This window comes from Octopus sinensis, linkage group LG17 (genome assembly GCF_006345805.1).
Source record: "Octopus sinensis linkage group LG17, ASM634580v1, whole genome shotgun sequence".
Lineage (NCBI taxonomy): Eukaryota > Metazoa > Mollusca > Cephalopoda > Octopoda > Octopodidae > Octopus > Octopus sinensis.
Window position 1 is genome coordinate 23,341,285 of NC_043013.1, and position 14,495 is coordinate 23,355,779.

At 37.9% G+C, this 14,495-nt stretch overlaps 1 protein-coding gene across 2 annotated transcripts in view; it reads left to right on the top strand.

Moving 5' to 3' along the window:
• Positions 1-297: 297 nt before the first annotated feature.
• Positions 298-14,495, top strand: part of LOC115220774 (PP2C-like domain-containing protein CG9801) — a 143,817-nt gene continuing 129,619 nt past the window's right edge. For both annotated transcript variants that reach the window (XM_029790916.2, XM_029790918.2), the window contains exon 1: positions 298-969. In XM_029790916.2, the coding sequence (XP_029646776.1) occupies positions 959-969 (11 nt within the window). In that variant the 5' untranslated portion in view covers positions 298-958. The remainder of the gene's footprint in view (positions 970-14,495) is intronic.

A 14,495-nucleotide genomic window follows, 5' to 3' on the forward strand; every position in this document is an offset into this window, starting at 1 on the left:
CAATCCATTTTCTGACTTGAATAAAATAAGCGTGTTAAGAAAAATAGGGGTCAGAGAGAGAAAGGGAAATGGGAAACGTGATATGAAAGGGATGGAAAACTTGAAATGACGTGATAATGAATGAGTGAAAAAAGAAAGGAAAAAAGGTATTAAATGTTTATGGTGAGAGAGAAAGAGGGGAGGATGGGAGAAAGACAGCGTGGGATGATGTGTGGGGGGAGGTGAGAGAAGAAAGAGAAAGAGAATATCAAAATAAAAGAGAAAGAGGGAAGGAGTGTGTGTATGAAATTTGTTTCTACAGTGTTGAAAGAGAAAAATGAGAGAAGGAATGAGGGAAAAAGACTGCTGACATTGACAGTGAGCCACTACTACACCTTTCAGAATATTGTAATAATAATAACAACAGTAATACACTCACGTATTCCTTCCATCTCTCTCTCTCTCTCACCCGTCCAGTCATCCTTTCTCTCTCATTCAATCACTATTTCTCCTTCTCTCTATTCTATTTCTCTCACATTGTTCTCGCTCTCTCTCTCCTCTTTCTTTTCCACTATCGCTCATTTCAAACATCGCTGTATTATCGCCAACAACAAACCATTATTATCAGTTATACTGATAAACTTGTGATTATTAATTCCCATGTAACTGCCTAAACAAACCCTCATTTTCCCTTCTTTCGTGACATACAAGGTGTATATATTTATATATATACACACACAAATACATTTATATATGTATATACCTATTTATACATCATCACTTATCCATGTGCATTCGTTAAAAGGGTGCCTCGGGCCACCCTTTTAACTGAGTTCGTAAGCTCATTCAAATGACAAAGCGCTTCGTTCGAAAGGATTTATTTAAGCAGGCATATTTAAAAACCAATCTGGGAAGCCGGAAAGCTGGAAACCCCTCAGTTTAAGGTGTGTTTCCTTATCTTCGACCACAGCGATTTGTTATGGAAAATAGGTAAGCTTATAAATCTATATTTATATATGCCTATATATATATATATTTTCACTTATCTTCCGTCTCTTCCCTATATTTATATGCTATGCTGTTTGACTTCTGACCCCCGACTTTCAGTGTTATTTTCTTTTTAGTTTAATACCAATTGTGACATTATTATTGTTATTTTCATTCTTAAAGCAATTAAAATTTATCAATTTTTATTTGGTCAGTGCTTCTTGTATATAAAGTAATTGTCTCGTTGTTTTAATCAACCAAATCCTGTTCAACTCGTTACCTTCAACAACATACTTCTTAAATCTTTCATCTGTTATTGTCATCAAATCCCTCTCTAGAGTCTTTCATTCTTGTGCTTTTCTTAAAAACAGAACCTAGTCATCGACTCCACCCCCTTCCTGGATAAGAAAACCTCATCATTACCAGCGAATCTCATCTTCACTCCTTTTAAAATAATCTGAGACGGCATGTGTCATTGATTTGCGCCGTTTGAAGTCTTCGGGGGAAGAAAAAAAATTAACATCGCTAAACCCAATTCCCACACCCTGAAAATTTCAGGTTTTATACCTTCATAGAAAATCATGGGCTGTAATTTATTTTTTATCATCGATTTAAATGCGATTCGGTTTGCGCGCGCGTATATATATATATATATATATATATATATATAAAGACATGACTGCAAATGTGTATATATATATATGGGAGTGTTTAACCCGTATGTGTTTTTGTATATATTTACATTATTAGATTAACAAATTTGAGGGCATTCTTTCGATATAGATATTCGAAAGAATGCCAATGTGAGTCAATATACACACCAAACCTCGTCCGGCTTTTCGTTAAATTAGATTTATTTCCTTTCGATATCATTTCACCTGAATCGGTTTATCTAATTTTCCAACCTACCAAAACTCAGATATTTATCTGTTTATATTAAACTGGTCAGCTGTGTCTATTTTTATTTTCCCCAAAATGCTGAGCTGTTTGTGTTTTTTATTTTCCTCTTTCCATAGTTTGTATGTAGTTCGAGAATGTCATGAACGTCCCGTCGTCTCCATTTCTTCTTTATAATAATAATAATAATAATAATAAACCTGAAACATCATGCTGATCGAATTTCAGGGTTTTTTTGTGTGTGGTGAGAACCGTGGGACAAATGATAAGCTCTCACACAGTCGGTCGGTCTGCTAGAAGTAGCTGTCAAATCATTCTCAAATTACACTATACTAATTTAAAATATAAGGGAAAAAACACACTGTACAGTGTAGTCCTATCTGCATAAACAAACAGAATGGTAAAGATATGAACACCTTTGACCGATTGTCCTAGGGCTAAACAACAACCCTTAGGGCTGTTTCGATTTTAGATCGAAATCAGTTCTCTTGTTTTGAATCGCTGTTGCAGGTCGGCAACGATAAAAATTTCCATTTGCTTTCCGATTAAAATATAGAATATTTTGTTTTGTGGTGTAAAGGCAATAAATAAAACAAATAATCTCATGTGTGTATGCACCACAGAGGTTAATTCCCGGTCAACCGAGACCATGACGCACTTTACAATTTCGTCATCAATTTCTCTTCACATGGCGATATTTTCTTTGAGAAAAGTGTGAATGTTACAACATCTCATTGCATACACACTGTAAATCTGAACATTTCTGTTAGATGGATGAGAAATAAAAACCACCGGACAAAATAATTTATTATGTATTTCATTCCTGCCGTGTCTATTTTTCCTTCAGGTTCGATGAAATAAACACCAGTAATATATTGATTAAAATTAGTATCGTATCTAATAAAATAAATACATAAGCCACGTCAAATCATGCATTTGGCGTGAACGTCCCAAAAGTTCACGCTTTTGTCAGACGATGTTTGTTTATCCTTTATTTATCTATTTATTTACCTGTGTTTTCGGCGAATGGGTTTTACAATCTGGTTTCAATTCCGCGCTGGAAATAGTTTAACAAATGACGTAGTTACCCGCGGAAAGAGACGGACGGTCACTACCCAACCGCCTACAATCTCTCATTTACAAATTTCAGGTTTAAAAGCCTTTTGTAAGGAATTCATTATTTGTTTGTGAATTTTCCTTTTAAGAGATATAGGTCAGTTTTCTATTTATGTAGAAGCAACTTGCTCGGCAACCAGCTCGTGGAGGAATATCGACGGAGTCGTTCAACTTGTTCAGTGTCTACCAACAACTATCACACCATCTTACACTTTTAGAAAAGCCCCCACCCCGCGAACAGGTTTTTGGACACCACGCCTCATTTAAAACTATATAAACAAACATTGCTTGTACCAACACTTGTGCATGAACGATACCAAACACTAGATGTCTCAATAGATATACATGTCCAATGTGCTAGATTTATAGGTTTCCGCTCCCAAGCAGTTGACCAAGCTTCTTATGTGCCAAAAGTGTGCTGAAACAAAGATGTAAGTTACTCAACAACCCACAGGTGTGAGAGGAATCGCCGATATTGTTAAGAACATAACAGGCGCGAAACCAATGGTAACTTTCCGACCGGCCATAACCAACGACAACATTATATATACGTATTTTCTTCTAATTGTTTCAGTAATTTTGACTGCGACCATGCTGGAGCACTGCCGTTAGTCGAACAAATCGACCCGAGAACTTATTCTTTGTAAGCCTAGTACTTATTCGAGCGGACTCTTTTGCTGAACCGCTAAGTTACGGTGACGTAAACACACCAACATCAAGCGATGGTGGAGGCACAAACATATATATATGATGGGCTTCTTTCAGTTTCCTTCTACCAAATCCACTCACAAGGCTTTGGTCGGTCCGAGGCTATAGTTGAAGCCACTTGCCCAAGGTGCCATGCTGTGGGACCGAACCTGGAACCATGTGGTTGGGAAGTAAACTTCTTACCACACAGCCACGCCTGCGCATATATATATATATATATATATATATATATATATATTCTTTTACTCGTTTCAGTCCTTTGACTGCAGCCATGCTGGAGCACTGCCTTACAGAGTTTTTTTAGTTGAAGAAATCGACCCCAAGACTTGTTCTTTGTAAACCTAGTACTTATTCTATCGGTCTCTTTTGACGAACCGCTAAGTAACAGGGATGTAAACACTCCAACATCGGTTGTCAAGCATGGTGGAGGACAAACATACAAACACACACACACATACGTATATGACAGGCTTCTTTCAGTTTCCATCTACCAAATCCACTCACAAAGCTTTGGATGGCCTGAGGCTATAGTAGAAACCACTTGCCCAAGGTGCCACACAGTGGCACTGAACCCGGAACCATGTGGATGGGTAGCAAGTTTCTTGCCATACTCTCACACACACATACACATATATATATATAAACAGTTGTTGAGTAACTCTTACAACTTTCAGCATTTGCAGTGTATTGGAAGCCTGGCCAACTTGTTTGGGAGTGAAAACGTGCGAATCCAGTTACATTGGACATGTCCTTTGAGTGATCCACTGTTTGGTTTTGGTCATAGATAAGTGCATGTGTTTGATTTTGTTTTCATGGATTTGTTATAGTTGGACTCGAATAATAAGTTAGCCAGCAGAGTTCACAACTGAAGTTAGGGCTATTACACTCTAGTTACACTGTTAATAGCAAAGAAGGCATGACCATTATGATATCTCATTCTCCATCCGGTTCTCATTATTAGTATTAATTTTTTTTGTCTGCCTACAAGGGTGTAGCTGTGTAGACGGTCAGTACTAGAAAGGCTAGCAGACAATCTGCATTATAGATGCGTCCATGGTCAAAATAGGTCTCAACTACTGGGGTGACTAAGCTTAAAGTAGGCTCTGTAAGAATGGTTCAGTTCACTTCTGTAAGCCAGCAGTAACCTTTTTTAAGTTGACAAATGTTTTGCCGAGTCCAAGTTCCTGGATCTCACTCTCTTGTGATGGTTTGCTATAAGGCTATGAGATTAATTTGGCAGCAATATATAGGATCACAAAGCTTACTCCTTCTAGATTCGAACCAAAAATAGAGTAATACCTACAATTGTCATGCTAAAGTGTTGGATTATTTGATCTCATAGACTCCAGCCATAAGTAGAGTCAAGGCGGCGAGCTAGCAGAAACGTTAGCACGCCGGGCGAAATGCTTTGTGGTATTTCGTCCGCTGCTACGTTCTGAGTTCAAATTCCGCCGAGGTCGACTTTGCCTTTCATCCTTTCAGGGTCGATTAAATAAGTACCAGTTATGCACTGGGGTCGATATAATCGACTTAATCCGTTTGTCCTTGTTTGTCCTTTCTGTGTTTAGCCCCTTGTGGGTTGTAAAGAAATAGGTATTTCGTCTGTCTTTACGTTCTGAGTTCAAATTCTGCCGAGGTTAACTTCATCTTTCATCCTTTCGGGGTTGATAAATTAAGTACCAGTTATGCACTGAGATCGATGTAATCGACTGGCTCCCTCCCCCAAAATTTCGGGCCTTGTGCCTAGAGTAGAAAGCATAAGTAGAGTCATCTTATGAATATTATTTTTATCCCTGCTCCAGGCAAAACAATGCACCAGGATCCTTTCTATACAATAATGTAGTCCTAGATACGCTGTCTGAAGAAAAGATGAGATTGTCACAACTGAAATACCTTTGATTAGAGTTAATCTGGGACTAAAACAACTCTAGCCATTGTGTTATCACTGAGGAAGGGATATCACTCTGCTCACCCTAGTCTGTCTGGCTGACAAATGCCAGCTTTCACTTCTACTCCACCAAAATCAAAACCAATAGAAAACATGTTTCCCTTGGAAAAAAAAAATTCTTGTAGTGAACTGTAGATTAATCCATTGAAATTTTCTTTGACTACTAAATATCTGGGAAGGTTATTCTTCACAGTTACAGTTCATTGAACAAAAATTAGCCACAAAAACATTAAGATAACACAGTTATTTCCATCCACCAGCTTAGAAGGGCCTAAATGACATATTTACATTGCCTATCCTGTTTAGACTGACTAATAGACATTTATTTTCTAGTAATACGAACCCAACTCAAGTATTTATTAATCCATACGAAGCACTCATAGCTAGAGGCTTAAAGTAAAAGGAGAGATTCATTGCAGTTTCACTTGTAATCTCAATTCCTTCTTGAAACCATTTCACTTCACTTATACTGCTAATAGCCTTGTAAGGAATCTACCTAAATATTTCCCAAATTAGGTAGAACCATTAGCACAAGGGGCGAGATGCTCTGCCGCCTTTTTGTTCTGATTTTGAATTCTGCCAAGGTCAACTTTCTCTTTCATCCTTTTTGGGGTCAATAGAGTAAGTACCACCAGTTGAGTATTGGGGTTCATATAATCAATGTACCCTCTCCCTTGAAATTGCTGGCCTTGTGCTGAAACTCGAAACTAATATTTCCCTAATTAATCCTCCTTTAAAGGACCAGGCTTTGAGTCTGTGCCTAGTTCTAGAAAACATTTAAGAACCCCCCAGTCAGACCCTCTCAAATGTAATGGCTTTTATATTCTGCTTAGAAAGATAAATTCTGTTTTTATCCAACAAAGATAAGGGGAATACAGTGGTAATTAAACAACAATTCTCCTAGAATCTGGGTCAATTGAATCCAAAAATCCAGTCTTCAGTGACACAAGTCTCACAATTCTCTCCAATATTCAAAGAACTCTGACATTTTCAGTTGCTTCCTAATGAATGAATTCCAATTAAAATAAATTACTACTCATTTCTTCCTGGTTTTACTGTTATTGCACGAATATATTTGAAGTGTTTTACTCTCTTCTTTTTAATTAATTTTCCTTCGTAGATTAGAACTGACACTCATACCTTTGCCTAATTCCCTTTCTCTTCTTGTAGTCGCAAATGCTTTATTTCTAGTTTGTTATCTCTGCTGCAGCCAGGTTTCTCTGTTTATGTAGTTTGGCAAGTGAAATATTGGAACCAAACGCCGCTGTCTTGTTTCATCACAGCAGCACCTTTAGAGATGTTATCATCTGAAAACTATGGCATATTCACCTATTCCTCACTACTCTACTTAACAATTCTACCACCACCAACACCTCCAACTCCACCACCAACACCTCCACCATCACCACCACCTCCACCACCAACACCACCTCCACCACCACCTCCAACACCAACACCACCACCACCATTACCTCCACCACCACCACCAGTAACATTTTGTACAACTCTTACCTCCTCTCTGTCTATTTCTCTCCATACCTTCGCTTCTCCCTATTTTTCTTTAACTTTTGTTTATCCCTTCCTTCGATGCTGTTTACTAGTTCATCATCATCATTTTACGCACAGCAGGGTCTCCCAAGCCTTTTCTTTTTTATGCCACCATTCTGACATAAAGATGTTTTAATATTGGGAATTCAACCAGAATTAGACTAAAGAACAGACACGTCCAGACGAAAAAGTAACAAATAACCAAATACGTCAGCTTCCTAAATATTAATTTATTTTTCTTTCTGTTAATTAGAAATAACGAGGCTGTAGATTAGGTTGCTCATCTAATCAAGTGTGTATACATTGCTTCACTGATATAGTTTCCATTGCCCATGGTTTCTGTTTAGCCCCGAGACGTGATTGAGCAGACTTATGTTGAAGCTTCATTCTTCTGACAGTCTCTTTAGGACCCGTGTTGTTATTCATTGTGTTCTTTTTGTGAGGAGGAGAAGCAGTGGTCCTGACCCCTTCCAGGACCTCCAAGACTGGTGAGAGGGAAGGAGGAAAGTATCCTTAAACTGGAAAGAGAATCCTTACAACAGAGTGGATTCCACTAGAGGCACCCAGGGGGCCATTTCAGGGATGGATTAAGTCTTGCACCCAAGTAGGTGAACATGTTTAGATTTGAACTCAGAATACCAAAACCCCAGATTATCATCATCATCATTTAAGATCCCTTTCTTCATGCTTGTATGGGTTAGGCAGTATGATATGAACAGATAAGCCAGAAGGTTGTGCTGCCAAATTCTAATGTCCATTTTGGCATGGATGCACTTCCTAATGCCATCCACTTCACAGAGTTTACTGAGTGTGTTTTACATGGCGCCAGCACTGGTGAGGTTACCAAGTACCCACAAGACAAGACTTCCAAACTGAGTAGCGGGAGGCTAATAATAATGACAGGGTCTGGCGTTCTTATGGCACTGCCAACTCATCATTCCATGATTGTTTTTTTTTATTGACACCGTAAAGATGAAAGGCCAAGTTGACCTCTGTGAACTTTGAACTCAGAGTGCAGACACAGAATACTGTGAGTCCTTCCATCTGATGCACTTGGCAACTTTGTGAGTTTTCTGCCTAAAGATGGTTAGATGTGATTTAGCAGAGAATTCAGTAACGGATGCAGGGGTGTTGCCCTAGTTGTTTGGGCAACACCTTTTCTAGGCAAGTCGACACCAAAAAAATCAGGACCAAGGCTTTTTGGGCAACAGTCAAGGAAAAGGGAGTCAGCTCTTTCTAGAATAGGTGTTGCATGGACCTACTAGGTGTCCGTTTGTTATGAATTGCAATTTCCACTTTATATAGTATGTTTTCCAAAACTTTTGGGCAACACCCCAAAAAAATCCTGGATTCCCTCCAGCAATTGGCTGCTGTTTCTTGAAAATTAATCTATTATTTCTTATAAATGTTTATAATGTTATAGACTACTTCTTATTTGCTGTGGAAGTCATCAATCCTCTTGGTTTGAGGATTTAAGGCATAAAGAATGTATTATAAGATGATCTGATTAATAATTTTTAGAGGTGAGTGTTTAAATCCAGTTTTGGAAAGTAGACGAGAGGTATAAAGATACTGAGCTATCACAGTGGGTTTCCCCAGACTGAGTTATGTAGAGTGAAGGAACTTGTTTAATGATTGAGAAACATCCACAAGGATTTTGATCTTTCTGTTCAGTGCTTGACTAATAAGTGTGTGTGTGTATGTATAGACATACATACAAACATACATGTGAGTGGATTTGATAGACAGAAACTGAAAGAAGCCCGTTGCATGTAGGTATTTGTGTGTGTCTTTGTGTTTGTTTTCGTCTACCATCACCACTACATGACAATTGGTGTTGGTTTGTTTACAGCCTATAACTTAGTTGTTCAGCATAAAAGACTGATAAAGTGTCAGGCTTTTAAAAATACATGTATCGAGGGTGATTTATTTGGCTGAATCCTTTCAAGGTGGTGCCCCAGCATGGCCACAGTTCAATGACTGAAAAAAAGTACAAGATAAAAGATATAAGTGCATTTACACACACACACACACACACACATTCATATCAGGATGCTTAAGAATGAAAAGACACATCACTCCATTGCTATTCCAAATTCCTTGATTAATGGTAAGATATTTGGGTTCCTGACAGACACAGAATCCATATATTTTCCCACTTCAAATGTCATTGGTTGGGTGTAGCAGCTGAGATTGCTGTGGTAATTAGGTGTTACTAACAGGACTACATGCCATCTGGAGTTGATTGGGATTTTTAACTCTTTCAATTCCAGTCTTTCTGAAGCAAATTTCAGTTCAAAATTTTGGACAGAAATCTTATGATTACATGAAAGATGTTCGATTTGAACAGGTAAACATTGTCTTTTATAAAGTTGGAAGTTATTTCATTAAACTATTCATAATTCTGGATTATTTTGAAAACCAAAACACAAAGGTAAAATGCTATCTTGTTAGAAATATGGTCACAAAAGTGTTAAGAGAGGTTTGTTCTCATGTTTTCACTTCGACACCATCTATTGTCTTTTATTGAGCATTCCAAGAGTCTGCATGAATAGTTGTATAACTTGGTTAGGTAGAGAATCCTTGCCCTATAGTAGTCTATAGTAATTTAGTACCATATTGCCTCAACTAGTGATGATTCAGCAGTTACTGTATAAGTGCTGGCAGTGGTATTCTTATTGTCACCTTCAACAGTGTGTTTGTGTATGTATATGTGTTTGTGTATGTATGTGTGTGTGTGTGCATGCATGTATGTATATATATATGATTAATAATATCAGGGTAATAAAGATTTTAGAAATGTTTACTACCAGTGACCTAGTGTATAGAAAAATTAGTCAATAGACTATATATTATTCATGTAAATACAGTGTACATTTAAACACATAAGAGGTATCCGTTATAGGATTCCTTGCACGCCAGAAGGAACAGCTAAACTCCAAACCACTATTAGGGAAAAAAACTCAAAGGGAATGAAAAATAAAAACATTCACCATCTATCTCCTGGACCATGGTTTCTGACTTTTTTCTGGAAAAATTTTCCAGAAAAAAAGTATCAATAATTAATAATATCAGGGTAATAAAGATTTTAGAAATTTTTACTATGATTGATAATTTTTTTCTGGAAAATTGTTCGAAGAAATGTCGGTATTTTTTTGATGCTGACAAAAAACTGTGCTTACGCAGTGGGCTTGAAAAACTATAATGTATAAGCAAGAGGCACATGCTGGATTTGCCTCGTACTTCTATGTTTAATCTAGGTGTACCTGTTGATGAAGACTTCGTCTAGTAAATTATTTTATTTGCTAAAAAAAGTCTGAAACCATGGTCTAGGAGATAGATGGTAAATGTTTTTATTTTTCATTCCCTTCAAGTTTTTATCCCTAATAGCGGTTTGGACTTTAGCTGTTCCTTCTAGCGTGTAAGAAACCCTATGACGGATACCTCTTATGTGTTTAAATGTACACTGTATTTATATATATAGACACTCACACATATACACATCTATATAGCCTCACACACATACTTTACACACCTTCACACACATATACACACTCCATATGCACACACACACTCATACAAATATACAAAATGCATATCACTCCACACAATGCATGCACTAGGTTACTTATGCACATATAAACACATGCTTCCATAGACACACACAGGCCCACATAATTTTAAGCTCATCCACACATACTCGCTTGTCCCCACTCACACATACACACTCACACATACCAATCTCGCATACATACATGCACTTACGTACCCTAGTTCAGCCAGGTCACCGTTATTATCTATCTCCCTTTCGCTCAGCCTCCTTCTTCCTGTCATTTCATCATGTTGAACAAATATTTCCTACACATTTTTTTTCTCTCTCCATTTTTGCTTCTCAATCCTTTTTTGTCAAAGAGCATAGGCTCGAAATGTCAAAGACCTTTCCATTCTTCCCAAGTGTCAAACTAATACACCTGCTTGTTGTTCCTTCACCTGTCTGTGTCTTTTGTTTTTTGTAAATTTGAATTATATATATATATGTGTGTGTAAGGTTTATTAGAGGCATTATAAAGGCTTCTTTGTCACATTTGTTGAGATTAGTGTGGATTAATGGTAAGCATCTGCTCCAATCTGCTTTCAAAGCAATTTAGGGGGGTTTCTTTTGTCTTCACACTATTGTCTGAAGTTGGCTGTGATTATGTCATTGCTCAGCTTCTATTATGTCATTAATCTCAAAATTATACGAATACGGCCTTTGGCTATTTCACTAACCAGACAATTTATGATTAAACCAACCTTAGTGGTTTTTCTATCAATCCTGAAGCACCGAAAGACAAAAGTTTATTCTGCTGAGGGTTTTCAATCAGCTGAGTGCAGCACCAGACTTGGAGTATTATAAAGCATTTCTTCTGCTTTCCTGCTATACAGTTTGTGTGTGTGTGTGAATATTTTAACACATACACACTCTCTACTTTTACACGAAGCTTATACACACATATGTACACATACATAGTTGCGTAGTTGGGATTTAGTTTTCTATTATGGAAAGGCCAATGTGTCATCACCATCATCATCATCATTTAATGTTCCTTTTTTCTATGCTGGCATGGGTTGGACAGTTTGACAATCTCCAATGGGTCTAAGGACTGTATTCTGCTCCAGTGCCTGCTTTGGTATGGTTTCCACAGCTGGATGTCCTTCCTGATGCCAATCTCTTCACGCATGTACTGGGTGCTTTCTTCATAGCACCTGCACTATTGAGGTTGCCATGCTTTCAGGACTACAAACCATAGGGGTGGTAGAAGTGGTGGTGGGGGTCAGCTTCATGCTCGGGGAGAAGGGACTAAACTATTAAAGAAGGCAGAAGCGGTCATGAAATGATCTTGTGGAAGATGTGCATGGCTACACAGATTTAGCAGGAGAGGATGAGACAGAGAACAGGGAAATGGTCATTAGGAGCTACAAAGAGATAATGGTGATGAGGTGCCCAGGTGACCCCACAGGACACAAGGTGAATAGAAGGGGGTGAGCGTGTGGGTGGTTTGAATTCTTCAGACCAGAATTTTAGGCTAAATTTTAAGGTTGAATATTACATAGATCCTACTTTTAAGGTGCGGGAATTCACAGCACCAGCCTTCAGTACTGCATAAATAGGAAAACCCTAAATGAGCTTTTACATGAAAAAGGAAAACCATTTCATGTTGATTTGTTATTTGTGAAAAACTCAGGTTGATTTCTTTATTAAATACAAAGAAATTTTCAGACTTTTTAGTCCTCCAAAAAGAGGCTTTTACATGTGATTAATTTTTACTTGGAGCAAAGATTGTTTGCCAACATAACATGGCAGTCCTGGTTTAGGACGAATGTTGCTGTAATTTGGATTGGTCAGAGAAGGAAGGAGAATCATTTTCAGGTCTTAAGATTTATGCAAGAAGAGCGTATGACTCCAAGGTTATCCTCTAACTCGGTGCTTCTCAACCCTTTTTTCACCCATGGGCCCCTTTGATTCCTTTTATACTTTACTGGACCCTCAAAGCCATTCAATGTGTAAGAAATCCCTTTATACTTTTAGAATTGAATATTGCAAGCAATTGTATTTATAAATTAGTTTAAATGTTTTGTGTATTCTACAAGAATAACCAGTTTGCTTTACATAATTTTTAACAAAAAAATCTTATATGCCCCTTCCCAAGAGTCATGAGGACCCTGGTTGAGAATCCCTACTTTAACTGGAGATCCATTCTGAATACTCAGTTAAAGGCTCCCAAGGACCAAATTGTGATGTCAAACTAGAGAAAGGACCAAACTTTGGACTGAAAGGATCAGTCCCAGGTTCGGCTCTTTTGGATGTGAGCTTTTTTTATTTTATTGTTGCTACTATAAGTGGAAGAGCAGCATCCATGATCTTTTCAGGGCCTCCATGACTGATAGAAGAAAAGAAGAAAGATACCCTCATGTGGTGCTGTTAGAACCTGTAGATAGGTTAACTCTATTACTGAAAATAGTATATTTACATTTGAGTTCAAATCAAACCACAACAAGTACCTGGTACCTTCAGTTAACCCAGTTTGCTTCAACGACATTCTCTTCCTACCTAGAAATGCACTGATGCATATTAAAATAGTAGTAGTAGTTGTAGTAGTAGTAGTAGTGGTTATGTTTTATTACATTGTAAAAGGGGAATGTGGTTGCTTGATCATCTCTTTGGATATAGAACAGTGATAAACAAAGTACATAGATTTTTTTTCTTCTTCTTATGTACAAAGCACTGAGAATGGTTTTAGTAAGTAAAAGTGGTGTGTTTTGATGCCTCCTGAGTAAAAATTAGTTTATACAAAGCAGGTGTTTGAAGTTTGAAATAATTCGATACTATAAGATACTGTTTGTGGAATCTGACACCCCAGCAACCATGTGTGTGTGTGTGTGTTTGAATGTGTGTGTGTGTTTGAATGTGTGTGTGTGTATGTGTTTGAATGTGTGTGTTTGAATGTGTGTGTTTGAATGTGTGTGTGTGTATGTGTTTGAATGTGTGTGTTTGAATGTGTGTGTGTTTGTGTGTAACATGAACCTTCCAAAGCTGAGTCAGCCAAACTGAACAACAGAGCATTAACATCTGTCCTAGTAAAGGCACAAGATACTGGTGTTGTTGTTGTTTTTACAAGAAGTAAAGCAAAGACAATCCTATCGTGTATAGGACCGGGGGATCAATAGATGTGTAAGTTAAGGATTAGAGGCTGATCAAAATGATAGTGTTAAATTTATTGATTTTCTTAGCGTATTTATATCTTTACCAATGCTACCGTCACCGCTATCACTATTGTTACCAATGTTAGCACTCAACAAAGAAACTTCCATGCAGTCATTTGACCTGCTGGAAATAGATGCCAAAATTTTCTCACTTTGCATCCTACAATCTCCCAACCCATGCTAGCATGGAAAACGGATGTTAAACGGTGATGATGATGAGTCATTTGTTGTTTTGTTTTCAAAAGACATCTTGGTAGACACAGGGGTGGCTGTGTGGTAAGCCTGGAAGAGATGCAAGCCCACACATACTAAATCTGATGAAGAGGGCAAGTGCAGAAGTTTGCCCCGTTTTCAGTGAGAAACTCACAAGTGGGGAGAGCTTGGTTACAGGGTGTATTGTCGTTGTGAAGAATCCAGTTCTTCATGCCCCACTGATCCGGTTGCTTCCACTGAATGTCCTCCCTCAACATTTCAAAACCTTGCAGTAGAACCCTCAGTTGATGGTCTGGCCCTAAGGGACAAATTCATGATGTGCAATACCACATTTCCAGGGCTGATGCCTGTGACA